Here is a 14440-nt window from a genome sequence, read left to right on the forward strand (position 1 = left end):
AATTGGATGAAACAATTCGCAGCATAATAATGAAACTGGTTGTCCCCATTGAACGTGAATTTTATTTTGTGGGCGGAATTGATGATTTAATCCCTAACATCGTGACGTCGAAACAGCGTCACCTGGATCCGAGCGGGTAACGCGATGCAGCTCAGTGCGACATGTCGATTGTCGAGCGGAAAAGCCTTTAAGGTGGACGCTCTGTGGGGGGAGGGGTCTGTCACACAAACAGGAAGAGGAGACCTGCGCATAATCTGCCGACCATCAATAAAAGACCCCAGGAGCGTTATTCATTCTCCTTATTGGCCGGTTTAAGATCATAACACAAACGCACGCGTGATAAACCCTTGTTGCCACACACACACACACACACAAAGAAAATACGAACGCCGCCCCCAGTCGAGAAAGCCGGGTCAAAGTGCACAGGAAGCTGGGGGGCTGCCATCTTTAGCCTGCCGCTAATGCTAGCGCAAACGTTAGACGCTACAACGACTGGGCGAAGCAGTCGGTCGGTTCGGGGGGATTTTGTAGCTAGCTGTCCTCCGCGGCTCCATTGCAAAATTGCAAACTCCGTCCTTTCCGCTCATCCGCCGCTGGATGCATTCGGCATGGAGAAGCTAGCGGAGCCGTCTTGGACTTCTTCGTACACCTACCAGGTGAGCAAGCACAGCGCGGAGATGCTACACAATCTCGACGTGCAGAGGAAAGATGGAGGCAGGTTCTGCGACGTGATCCTGCGCGTCGGCGAGGAGAGCTTCCCCGCACACAAGGCGGTGCTGGCGGCGTGCAGCGAGTACTTTGAGTCGGTGTTCGGCCGCCAGCCGGAGGACGGCGACGCCAGGGAGCTGGAGATGCACACCATCAGTCCCAAAGTTTTCAAAGACATCTTGGACTTCGCGTACACGTCAAGGATTGTGGTGCGGCTCGAGTGCTTCCCGGAGTTGATGACAGCTGCCAAGTTTCTGCTGATGCGCTCGATTATTGAAATCTGCCAGGAGGTCATCAAACAATCCAATGTGCAAATCCTCGTCCCGTCCTCGCGGGGAGGGAACGCCAGCCTTTGCCAGGCCGCCGGGGCGGCTGAGCTTGGATTCCCGGTGGCCCAGCAGCAGGATTTGGTGAACGGGACGGCGCTGGTAGGCTTCGCTAACAATGGACATCAGGTGGATGGGAGCGAAGCCGCAGCCGCTGCCGCCGTGCTACTGGAGGACGCCGCCGAGGGATCGATGCCCATCCTGCAGCCCGTCGGCGGGCTACCCGTGCCTCCCGAAACAACAACGCTGCACCACGACGTCGTTTCAAAGAGGGGCAGGGGCAGACCCAAGAAGACTGGCGCCTCCGAGGAGCCCGTCCACTTCAATCATAACGCGCAAAAGAACATCGTGCTCTTTCCGTGCGGCGCTTGCGGCAAAGCCTTTACGGAAGCCTCCCGTCTGAAAAACCACGAAGCCCAACACGGAGCCAACGTCGGCGGCCGCTCCACGCCGGGCGGCCTGGCTCTGATGGGCCAGGAAAACGACGCGCAGTTCCATGGAGGGCTGACGCTGGACCATGGCCGCAAGCGCGAGAGGACCCGTCGGCACGTCGGCTGTGACATCTGCGGCAAGGTGTTCCGCGACGTGTACCACCTGAATCGACACAAGTTGTCCCACTCTGGGGAGAAGCCCTACGCGTGTCATGTGTGCGGTCTGCGCTTCAAACGCAAAGACAGGATGTCCTATCATGTGCGCTCCCACGACGGCTCCGTGGGCAAACCCTACGTGTGCCAAAGTTGTGGCAAAGGCTTTTCCAGGTCAGTTAACATTCCACTAGTTTGGCCTCAAAATGGTGACTTTGCTAACTTTTGATTGCATGCCTAAGTTTGGCCCGTTTGTCATAACGTGGGTAATGTACTCCACTTTACACAAAATATATATTTTGATCCTCCAGACCAGACCATCTGAATGGACATATCAAACAAGTCCACACAACAGAGAGACCCCACAAGTGCCAGGTGATACCCCAAAACATTTCAACCAGAATTGAATAGCTTGACCATTTTGAAACTGTAAGTTCACGTCTTTTGTTTGGTCTCTTGCAGATTTGTAATGCCTCTTTTGCTACAAGAGATCGCCTCAGGTCACACCTCGCATGTCATGAGGACAAAATTCCTTGCAAAGTTTGCGGCAAGTACCTCCGTGCGGCCTACATGACGGACCACCTCAAGAAACATAGTGAAGGAACACACAACTACTGTGGCATTTGCAACAAAGGTAAGTCATTCGTGCCGGGCTGTAAGCTCCTAACTTATGATCAGTGGTACCTGAAAAGCTTTCTGAGGAAAACAGGCCCTGACAAAATAAAATAGTTGCATTCGAGTTGTACCACCCTGTTGCTTGTGCTGCAAGCATCTGCCCTTCTGCGTGTGCGTTAAATTCTTTAATGACAACTCCGTTGGAGTTTACTCTTAAAACCAAATGCACAATGAAAATAAATGCACACATTTTATATTTAAACTCAGGGTATGTTTCATTTTACTTTAGCTAATTTTACAGCGCTAATGCTGGAGTCAATGTAAAATTGTATTGGCATGCTAGTAGGATATTAGCATTGACTTCTGGGAGTGCTATTACGTCAAATAAAAAAGAAAACACGCACAAACACATACACAAAAGTAATACAATTATACTTAATGGCACTTGTTCTTCCTAATCTGTGAAAAACAAGCTATATGAAGAGAGCTCAGTCGCAACTTTCTTGTGGTACTCATGTCAGTGTTTATTCCATGCTTGCATGGCACCACACTGCTCCTAAGTGGCCAATAAGCAAATAGTAGGAAAAAGACTACGTTTTTTATTTTATTTATTGTTTTCATTGCTATTATTTTAGTAGAATCTCATTTTACTGGTTCTTTCAAGTTGTTTCCAAATGTTCAAGTTGTTCCAAGGAATTTTTATTTTACCAATACTTATTTCTACATGCTATGGCACGGAATGCGATACCCGAGGTCCCACGGCTGATATTGCTCCTTTTTTTCTGAATACGATGAAGAAAAAAAGAGTAGGGTTATTCATGTGATGCTTAATAAACTGAGGAATGCCAATGTAAAATTGTACAAGCCGACAGAGGCGACCATCCCGCGAGCTGCAGTGGCTGGTCATCCGGAATGAAGCAGCGGTGTGATAGAGTATCACTTCAGTTTTCCTGCCGCTGTTTGATTCCAGCAGTGTTGCATTTCTTCTCGATACACGAGTCCCTTATTTTTCCACATTTCCTCTGGATGGTTCTCTCCAATCGCTGCTGGTGTTGCGCTCAAAGCAGTCGCGATGATCTTGGGCCGGCCATCGCCCGTCTCTGTCGAGGCCTCCGCTTTGCAATCGACTGCCTTGTTTGTGCTCTTCCCGGTCGCAGGTTTCTCCACTGCCTCCTATCTTAAGGTGCATACAAAGACACACCATGGCTCCTCACTGCCATCCTCTGGCGCGTTGCACCCATTCCCTGAGCCAAGCGGGGAACTACAGATGCACAACGGCACCCCTTACCACATGGGACGCCAGTGCTCAGTGGAAGGCAAGCAGTCGCCCGGCCCATCCCGAAGCATTCATGTCTCTGCCTTTCAACTGGCTGTGTTGCTTTATTTTTTTTTTTATATCAAATGTGCTGCTACGTCTTTGTGTTTTGCTTAAAACACAAGCGCACATCGGCCATCTGTGCTGCTCCAAGCTTCTCACTCACTGTGTGCGTGCGTTGATCGGCTATCTGTGCGACATCATTTTGGATCGTCACAGACGGCTTTTTCTTCCTGTTGTCACAGTCAGCAGTTAATTCAGTTCTTTGCACCTTGTTTTGGACATGGCTTCTCAATAACCATGCGGAGAGTTTGGATGTCTGTGTGTTCGGCATGGCCATGGCTGCATTGTCGCTTGGTTGGTCCATTTCTGGCTTGTCCACGAGGCGCATCGTTGCATGTTTTGTGGTACTGTGGTCCGGTTGCCCTGGTTTCATTGGGGCAAACCTCGGGAAAAACAAAATAACACTACATTGACCAACATGTGGCAAAAATGAATGGCAACACAATCCATTTGATGAGACAAAATTAGAGAACATATTTATTGAGCTTATCCTCAAATGGTGGCCTGCCTCGCATTTAATCATTTAACGTCCCACCTCAAATAAACACCATAGAGAAAAATAAGACACAATTCAAATGTCTTAAGTGGTGTCATTTGGATATGACAAATCCATTGGAAGAAAAAGTAAATATAGTCAAATCCGCATCATCCAATAAGATTGCCAGCGGGCTTGTCTGTTTTGACCATGCTGTTCAGCCAGGTAACTTTTATTATTTGGAGTCATGCGGGAACTTAGATGAGAGATGGTTGTTTGCTGCTGCATCATTCAAATGAGCTTGTCTTCTAGCATGCTCCTGGCACGTGCATGTTCATTATGGGATGCAAATAATGTCACGGTTACATCCCAAGTGTGGCAAGTCTCTTACAGACAGGGCAGATTGATGATCCCAGAAGCATCTATGGAAATAGACTTTGGAGGGGTTTTTTTTGTGATGGGAAACATTTGAATTCCCCGTTGAGCACATCAGAAGGTAATTGTGTTTCTGTGCTGTCTGCTGGCCTGTTATGTCTCTTCTCCCTCTTCCTGGATGGGTGCTTTTGTAGATGCCAGTCAGCAGCTGGTACTCTCCCCGCCCGAGGCAGGGGCTCGCTTTCATGGTCTCTCTGGACTTCAAGTTCTACCCCAGGCTGGTCCGCAGCCTGAGCTGCTTGTAGGAAAGCCAGGCGGGACTCCGTATTTCTGGGAGTGTCGCTCTGGTGGGGTGCCCGCTTTCCCCATCCATGGGCCTGCTGCAGGTCAGTACAGTCCAGCAGGTGGTGGGTGGGGCGGGTGCATGACACTTAACTTATTTCCCGCTAAAAAAGTGAAGCGTGGAGAGTCTCTGTCACCGAAATCACCAAAGGCCTCTTACCCTACACTTGTCATTTACCTGTCCGTTTCTTTATATTATTATAATAAAGCTACATTGGCAAGGGCAGTCTGTGTTGTTCATGGTCAATTAAAAAGAAAAATAGTTCTGTATGTCGTGTCACAAATATTGCTTCCAAGATTCTGCTGCAGAAATTTGGTATGTGAGAGTCTCAATCGCCAAGCGTGTGGCTGAGAGTTGCCGACTATGATTTGTTCACACTTGCAATCGAACAGAGTTGCGTTGGGTCGCGTTGCGCGTGTGCCGAGGCGTGCAGTTTGATGGCTCATCTTACGATTGTTGTGAAACAAAATTCATGAAATGTTAATTTCGAGTCGTGTTTGTTTTGACAGGAACATTTTTCCTCCCAGAGGAAGAGCTTATTGTCCTATTTTCTGTAAGGAATTAAATATCTACTGATTCCTGTGGGAGTTGATGCTGGGACAAAAACCTTTGAAAACTTGTATGGATCAAGAGAAGGGAACAAAAGACAAGCAAAATTTGTTTTGAATTGAATTGTCATTTGTTTTTTTCTGTAAGCCAAGGGGAAAAGACTTTATTTGATCGTATCCCACAGCCTTAATAAAATGCATACGGTACCCGACTGAACTGAAGCCGGATGGAAAATTTTCCACTTGCCAATCGTTTTGTCTCAACGAGACTATTTTGTAAACCAGTCGTCCTAATTTACTCCTCTCTCCAACCCCCGTCTCCTTCCCACCTCTTTCTCACCCCGCTTCCTTTCTATCTTAGACGGGCAGGGAAACGACGGGAAATGTCCTCATCTGGAGTCGGAAGAATCGGATCCTTCATTCGGGGAACTTTCCAACTGTGATGAAATGAAATCTCCTCACAAATCAGAGCTGGAGATCCCCTCGCTGGCCTGCAACGGAACCTCTGCGGGGGCTTTGGGCTCTCCGGAGGGTCCCAAAGCCAAGACTGACCCTGAGAAGAAATTCAACTGCAGCATCTGCGGTCAGGCCTTCCGCACCAGGTCCTACCTCAGGAAACATCAGCACAGAGTACACAAAACCCCCAGGGCCCAGTCAGGGTCCGCTTCGGGTTTGAGCGAGCTGGCCCCCTTCTCGCCGCAGCAGAGCATGTCCCTGCTGGAGTCGTTCGGCTTCCAGATCGTCCAGTCGGCCTTCGCCTCCTCGTTGGTGGACGCCGACGCGGGTCAGAGCGGGGTGGACTTTGGTGGAAAGTGACGCGCACGCTTGGCTTCTAATGTTCCCTATCCCAGCGCACCCAAGTTGCTCCGTGTTTGACAGTAACTCTGCCTCAAGATTACTCTTGCTTAATGTGTATATTTTTGCCAGACTGCCATATGATTCCTACTTTTTCTACTTTTTCAGAGTACGGAACGCGCATACACCGTGTTGTAACGATCTTTATAACGAGAAGACATGAAGGCGATCTCTTCTTTGTATCTTGGAGGAAGTTTCATTTGTTTTGATTGTTCATAGAGCTTTCTTAGCCGCACGTGACGAATCGACGGATGCACCCGACTCGCTCGCTAATTCCTCTGAAACCATCTTGGCCTTCAGAGCAATGGACGACGCGTAACTGTGTATTCACGTTGCTTCGTTTTCCAGACAGGATTGTTCAATCAACGGCAGATTCCAAAATCGGAATCCGCTCAATGCAAGCTAACACATCATTGGTCACGTTAGTCACCAAGAGAAGCGAAGCACCGACAGAAGACGAAAGTCAAAGGCACTTTTTAGTTTGCGTTTCACATTTGCGTTTAAATCTGAACGTCTTTTGCTTAAACAAATCACGAATGAGGTTGTGGAAGATTTTTTTTTTTTTTTTTTAGATGAAGTGACAAAGCATGCAATGGTCTTTTAGGACGGAGGGCACGAAAATGTTAACCCTCGAAACATGCCTGTTGGCAATTATGTTCCCCAAATCTTTTGTGTTCAATCCTTGTGTATTCACTGAACGGGGGACCGAGGTCAGGTAGATTATCATTTATATATTTTATGAAATGTAGATTCTATTTTATTAACTTATTTAAGCCCTCGCTTTTGGGTGCCGTCTCGTTTCTTTGTGTGCGTTAATGTTTTGGTTTATCAATTTTGATTACTCTCGTAAGTTATGTTTTCGGAGATGTGGATGTGTGTGTTAATTGATCAAGGAGCACCTGGACCAATCACAAACAAGTGAGCCGTCTTTTTCGTATGTAACATTCCTCCGAAACGTTTCTGCTGTATCGGGAATATTTGAACGAGCTCCTGCTCAGACGGGAAGGAAGAACATTTTCTCACGTTTTTGAGTTCCGTTTTGTTTTTCTGTCTCCATTGACCAACATGTTTGTCTCACCATGTGTAGTGCGTGTGTTCCATCTCCTACATTTTGTTTTGATTAGAGAGTAACTGATTCTATATTATTTATGATTATATATAGTGAATTGTAACAAGTGTATATACACCATCCATATGCACATTTTATAAATATATATAAATATCGAACCAACCAATGAGGTTTGTAACCGGTGGACCTGTACATAAGCAGATTGTTTTGGTTTTGTCCGTTGTCCTGTTGTGCTAGAAGCTTGTTAAGTTATCTTGCGTTACGTCTTTGGCTGAGTGTCAATCAACTACGTGCGAGCTCATCGCATAGCGCTTTTTATTTGTCATTTTCTCGTGATCCACTCTGCCATAGAAGGCTTGTGTTGTCATTTGAGGACAAAGTGAGTTTGCTTTCACTCACATTGGTACTTCTTTGTAAAAGATGTTTTGTTTTCCTTTTAAATCTTTGGCTTTCTTCTTTCGGTCTGTTGCAAAGTGCCTTCCACATACTGATTGTGCACAGCAGTGGATTTAAAGGTTGTCTTTTGGAGAATTGTACCGTGACTTGGATTGGGACTTTTTATTTTTTACAAAATACACAGAAAATGTACAGTATCTCAACTTGGTATTCCTATATGGTTACATACAAAACAAAACACGCATACAAAAAAAAAAGCTTTTAAAATGTTCGCTACATGTTTTGTTATAACGTCTTTGGACATATTTCAGTATAAGCAGCATACTTTTCTACAGTATAAATCTTTGTTTTTGTACTCTGTTATTCAGTCTCTTGTTGCCAGAGAGACAAGGATCCAATAAATTGCAATGGAAAAGCCCTTGACATTGACACCGTTATTAATATATCCTTATATGATCCCACAAAGTTTCATTAAAACACTAAACTGTTTGACGGATTTACCAGGAGACATTTTGTTTGTCCACACATTATAGGGGTTTTACACATTCGGTACAACTAATCTGCCAAGTTGCTGACACACACACACGCAATTTGAATTAACTACATGAAAAAAAAATACAACTTGTTACTATGCAGAGGCCGTCTCATACAAATACAAGTATAACGCAAAATATTTGATTGGCCTTTGTTTAAAACACAAAGCAGAACAGCCGAGATAAACATATTTAAAAAGATCATGATATTCAGTCATCATTGAAACGGATAGTGTGTGGACATTTATACCGTAGATGCAATTTGTGAGGGTGGACACGGTCTAAATACATAAGTTATTATTTTACCTACCTATCGACCAGTGATGTCAAGAAAGCAAAACAATTCAATGTTCATCCACTAGAGGGCAGAATGTACAAATACCCTGTTGCTCTTCATGCAAATTGAACAGTTTTTCCACAACAAAAGCTCAGTTTTCCCTATGCTGTAGATTTGTGAGTAAAATGAGACAAGATTATCATTATTTCAATTTATAGATGATGCTGTTTGGATATTTTTTGAGTGGTTTGCTGTGAATTCATATCTCATGTATCAACAAATGCTGGGGAAACAATGTGCTCCGACAACATGATAAAGCCTGTCCTCCACCCCATCCACCATACAATATCATTTTACTTACACAAATATACATTTCTGCAGTAGAGTTATCTGAACCCAGAATAATTTTGCTATTTTCTATCAAAGTGCACATAAGTGAAAATAAAAAAAAAAGTTCTATTAGACTAAATTTCACCAGGTAGTGGATGGACACACTTCGCCCAGCTGATACTGAATCTGACTACTGTGCGCTTCCTCATTTTTAAAGTTGAGCACGTGGAATTCGCCAGTGATGGCTGATAACGACTTGCCCTTGGTCTCCGGCAGGAACAGGCCAACATACAGCGCAGAGAGCAGACACACAGTCCCGAAAGGCACAAAACAATACTGGCGTGCTGTGCTCTGTGAAACAAAACCCAAATTTGATTAAGTGCGTCTTTGAGCATTACAGTAACTCCAAGTGGGTATACATATGTAATGTTCTAGATTTTTTTTACTACTCAAACTCTATTAAAGGAGATGAAGTCTGTCATACTACTACTTTGGTGCTACACGTGAAAGCGTATTGTCATAAAGTGATTTGGGCTGGGCGACCAAATGCAGCTTGGACCAGGCAGGGTTTATTGGAGAACTCAAAAGACTATAAGAAGCTCGATTAGGGACGAGAATAACGGAACAAAAAGACAAGATAAAGACAAAATGAAGACAAGAACGACGACGAGAGATGCAAACAATCCGAAAGGGGAGTGAGGGGCAGACAGGACTTATATACGCGACAGGTAATGAGAGGCAGGCGACTGTGATTAGTACATAGATTGAGAGTAGACACAGGAAGGGAGGGGCGAGCACACAAACCCTGACAGAACTAATAACAACCTACACATAATGGACTGACCGGGGGCGAGTCGTGACACGTATAGGAATGGGCTTCTGTCAATAATAATAATAATATCTTTCAATACTTTAAAATAAATAAATAAACTCATAAAATTAATGCGGAAAAAAAAAACAGCATCCATAATTCTGAATTGTGCGATATTAATAAGGGTCAGGTTACACTACTGTATCGTACAATGGTAAAACAAATGTACCCTACCACTAGAAATGGAAAGATCATTCCCACGACGAAGAGATTGAGCCACATCATAGAGCCGGCGATCATGTAGGCCGCCGGCCGAGCAGTTTGGTTGAAGATCTCTGTGGGCAGGACTCCAGTCACACCAGCTAGAAGTGGACACAAACAAGATATTAGACATAACATGAATCAAAAACAGTCAGGACATTTCCTTATCATTCCTAATAATTGTCTCGGGTTGAAATATTGAATTTAATACATCAAATATCAACAATAGCTACTGTATGAGAGGCCTACTTTGCTTAAGGTTTCATGCTTCTACCACTATTAGGTGTCATTTCCACAGACCTGGTCCCATGCCAAAGCTGAGGATGTAGGTGAAGATGCAGGCCATGCTCAGGTAAGGCATCCAGGATATTAAGTGCTTTTGTGATGTCACAGTGTGCACAGTCAATGTTAAGTAAGGCCATGTGAACACAGAAAGAGAACATCACATCTGGTCTGACTTGGACTGTTCTACAGTGATCTTACAAAGCCTACTCAGTTCTTTAGTTATACTTGCACACTGGCATATCAACAGGGGTGTGTAGACTTTTGGTTCTATCCACTACATGCACTGAGCATTTACATGTAAGTTGAGTACCTCAAAAGACAAAGCAAAGGTGAAGACAACAGCCCAGACGGTCATGAGGATATAGCCTCCCATCAGCATGAACCTCCGACCTTTGCGCTCGATCAGCAGGTTCTGAAATCATGTCATATCAGGACTACAATCCGCGCTCTCCTGCGGCTAAAATACACAACGGCTCTCAATGTGATTCTGCGCAACTCGACACCACCACAAGGTGAGGACAATTCTATACAGCAACACTTGAGACAAACTACTCTTCTGTGCAGCTCTTATGTGAGCGACTTACACACATGATGCAGGCTGTGAACTCGCACGTGCCCGTGCCGATTGTGACATACTGGATTTGCTCGTTTGATATTCCAGCTTCTTTGAAGACATAGGATGCATAGAAGTAGATCTAGAAGACAGACAGGAACATGACTTTTAGAAGATGAGAAAGTAAAGAAAGATAGAAACTACTGTATACAATAAAAAAAACTAATACAAATGAATAATGTGAGTCTGAAATGCAAACAAAGGGTTCACTCCTTCCTAAGTTTATTACATAATTCTGTTAATACTCTCATCTTTAAATCCATCAAGTATGCAGTTAAACTGAAGGCAACTTGTGGCCAAGGGAATTAAAACGTACTGGTGTCACGGATCGGAATGGAGCAGGGCGACCAAATGCAGCTTGGACCAGGGTTTATTGAGGGAAAAGGTAGTTGGAAGAGAGGATAAGGGGAACAAACTAACAGAACTGGCAAACTGACATAACTTAACTGACCGGCTGGCTAACTGAAACAGACTTGACAACGACATTAACCAAAAAGACACGCAGACAGGACTTATATACGCGACAGGTAACAAGAGGCAGGTGACCGTGATTAGTAGTGAGTTGACACAGGAAGGGAGGGGCGAGTACACAGGCGGACAGAAACCATGACAACCTTCATATAATAACACAACCGGGGACGAGTGGTGACAACTAGAGATCTTTTTAGCTACACCAGTACAATCCAATTAGATTTGCATCATACTTTGAGCTGTTCTCATATTGTAAATTAAGCTAACCAAAATATTAGAAACACTTCACACACCTTTTGGACTCAAGGACCCCATAAGATTTTTTTTTTCCAAGGGCATAACATGAGTGCCTCTAATTGTCATCTGAATGAATCTTTTTGTGAATATTTCTACCTAAATATTCATGACCTGTTTAATAGAAATGAACTTACCTGTATGTGTTGCCATTCACATTTTTATGCATCTTTTAATTTTTAATTTGGAAATGCAAAACCCACCACCAGATCGTCTCGAATTTCCAATCAACTTGTCAACTCGCTTGTAAGGATACAGTAGCCACAACATCTGATCCAGCACGCTGGTGTCAGTGACACCACTACTGGAGACTTCTAGAACATTCATAAAGGTCATACCGAGTCGTTGCCGCACAGCTGCATGGCGCTGCTGATGACCATGATGGAGATGAGCTGCCAGCGCACGGAGCGGTCACGGAAAAGCTCCCATGGCCCGCAGGGCTTCATGCCTTTGGTTTCGGCTTGTTCCTCGAGGATCTCAGCCAGTTCGCTGCTCTCGACCTCACAGCCATGCAACCGTCGTAAAGCTGAGGAGTAGCGAGACCACCGAATTGGGAAAGTTTGATGAACTGTATGTTATTTTCAAGCATGTACTAACCATTGATGCAGGCCTCCTTGTCCCCCCTGTCGATGAGTAAGTATCTGGGGCTTTCTGGGAACCAGGGCAGGGTAAGGAGCTGAATCAAGCCAGGAATGGCGTTACTGGCAAGAAGATACTGCCAACATGGTTCACTGCCCAATATCTCTCTAGAAGGGAAAGATCCTGTGTTATATTCACATGATTTAATTCCAAACATCCATTTTCTTTTGTGCTTGAGGCAGACATGGTCAGCACGCTGCTTTAATCATTATTATTGCTCCTCTTATTACTTTTCTTAATCCTCACCTGAGTCCCACTACTTGTCCTAATACGACTCCAAAGGATGTAAAAACTGCAGAGGACAAGGACACAGCCCCTCTGAGATGCTTTGGTGCACTTTCTCCAAAATACATGGGTTGCACATTCATGCTGATTCCTGCAAGAAAGACAGAAGCCTCTGGAGTATCTGTTATTTCACGATGAGCAACGAGACACTATATAACAAACCTGCATTTATTCCAATCAGGACACGTGACAAAATGATCATTTCAACAGATCGGGCAGCTCTACTTGTCAAAGCCAAGAGAGCACCGCTTAGGAGGAAAATGTTGTTGAGCAGCAGGCATTTTTTCCTTGTTAAATAAAAAAAAGAAAGAAAAAAGATGAAATGAAATGATGATTCTGAGGCTCTGGGTTCCGTGGTTGTTACCTCCCGAAGCAAATGGACATGGGCCCCGCGATGATAGCCCCCACAAGACCACCGAGTGAGAAGATGGAGACGATGATGGTCCACACCAGAGTCACCTGGTAGTCCTCCAGCTGGATGGCCCAGCGCTCCATGAAGGTCTCATTGATGAAGGTCTGTATGAACTGCAAGAAGACGTTACGCTTCAGCACTCATCATTGTTTGGATATAATATTAAGTATTGACTATACTGCATTAAGCTGCTCCAATATTTTATTATTTAAACTTTTTTTTTAATTAAATTTGAAATTAGAAGTTGTGAAATATGTTGAGAGCCCACTATATATATAAATGTAGTATTGTTCAATTCATGTTAAGTAGTAATCTGGTAATAAAAAAATAAAAAAAATAAAATTAAATAAAATTAAATAAATGATACATAAGGAGCTTTGGGCATTTTTTAAAGAAGGAATAAACTGACAGTATTAGGTGCATTCATGATAGCCAGGTTGTATCCATACTGGAGAGTTCCTCCAATGGCTGCAGATGCAACCATGAGCACCAATGTCAAAGATCTGCTCTGTAATACACAAAATTAGATACACACTTTTACATATTTTGCAGGAAAGTTGCTTGAAACACTTGCATATTGGTCTAAGTTAGAGTCATAAATAAAATAGAATGATCATATACTTTTGAAATTATTTATTTGGCTCGTTAAAATAATATGATGACGTAACAATTACGAGTTGGGAGCTTTTCTTTGAGCACTTAAACAATGCTACACAAAAATTCGAAAAATTCTGGAATAATCAATGATTGATTATTGTTAATTTATCTACCTTTTGTTGCGCATCGTGCGACATCTTGGTCAAGTCAAAGTAGTCCCCGGTTAGTCGGTTCGGTCCAACTCCAAGCAATCAGGTACCGAACGAGGCTTTACTCCTTTCGGCGGTGACGTCAGCCGCAGGGCGGGTGATCTGTCCACTACAGAGCTATGGTGTTTATTTTGTGTCAATAAGTTGAAAGAAAACGTTTTCAAATGCAAGCAAAACATAGACTACACATTTGCATTTCACACAAAATCCTTTTGGCTTCACTTTACTGCATATTATAGTGTGGTCCATGTTAAATCTGTAGTGACATACTAGATCCACATGGTGTCACTGTTGCTAAATCTGTAGTGACATATTAAATCCACATGGTGTCACTGTTTTCCTTCCTTTCCTTTCCACTCAAACGCATTGTAAATAGATAAGCGTCACATCTCAAATTCGGTATCATTTTGGAATCATTTCCGAAGTATATATATTTGTTAATATTTATTTACTGCCGTAGTTTGTGTGTTCCTTCTAAAGTTTATATTTCAACCTTTAATTTAATACGAAAAAAGGAAAACTAAAAAGTGGCAAACTAGGCTCATATATTGCACAAGTTCTGCTGGAATAATTTTTACGATTATTTTTTATTATGAATTACAGAGCTGTATTATTTAATAGAAAGTCACTCAAGAATAAACTAGATATTAAATTATGTGGGAGGAGGGCGCATAATATAGAGTTAACAAAAAATATGACATACAAGGAGTGACTAATGAGGTGCCACCCTCTTAATATCCTCGCCTCTGAT

At 43.7% G+C, this 14440-nt stretch overlaps 2 protein-coding genes across 5 annotated transcripts; one reads left to right on the plus strand and one right to left on the minus strand.

Moving 5' to 3' along the window:
• The first annotated feature begins 225 nt into the window (after positions 1-225).
• Positions 226-8095, plus strand: patz1 (POZ/BTB and AT hook containing zinc finger 1). Of its 4 annotated transcripts, XM_037251325.1 has the most exons (6): positions 226-1792; positions 1930-1993; positions 2081-2252; positions 3391-3549; positions 4656-4847; positions 5714-8095. In XM_037251325.1, the coding sequence occupies exons 1-6, from the start codon at positions 462-464 to the stop codon at positions 6166-6168; spliced, it is 2373 nt and encodes a 790-aa protein (XP_037107220.1). In that variant the 5' UTR covers positions 226-461; the 3' UTR covers positions 6169-8095. The 4 variants fall into 4 exon arrangements, with proteins under 4 accessions (XP_037107220.1, XP_037107221.1, XP_037107222.1 ...); XM_037251326.1 differs by lacking the exon at positions 3391-3549; XM_037251327.1 differs by lacking the exon at positions 4656-4847 and having other exon boundaries at positions 227-1792.
• Positions 8096-8254: 159 nt separating this feature from the next.
• On the minus strand, positions 8255-13677 carry slc2a11a (solute carrier family 2 member 11a). Its single transcript, XM_037252043.1, has 12 exons — positions 13654-13677; positions 13293-13391; positions 12836-12996; positions 12634-12758; positions 12433-12562; positions 12145-12293; positions 11886-12073; positions 10754-10864; positions 10480-10581; positions 10185-10260; positions 9858-9985; positions 8255-9163 (listed from the first exon to the last, which is right to left on the minus strand). The coding sequence occupies exons 1-12, from the start codon at positions 13675-13677 to the stop codon at positions 8954-8956; spliced, it is 1503 nt and encodes a 500-aa protein (XP_037107938.1). The 3' UTR covers positions 8255-8953.
• Positions 13678-14440: the final 763 nt, after the last annotated feature.

The sequence above is a fragment of the Syngnathus acus genome, chromosome 5 (genome assembly GCF_901709675.1).
Source record: "Syngnathus acus chromosome 5, fSynAcu1.2, whole genome shotgun sequence".
NCBI lineage: Eukaryota > Metazoa > Chordata > Actinopteri > Syngnathiformes > Syngnathidae > Syngnathus > Syngnathus acus.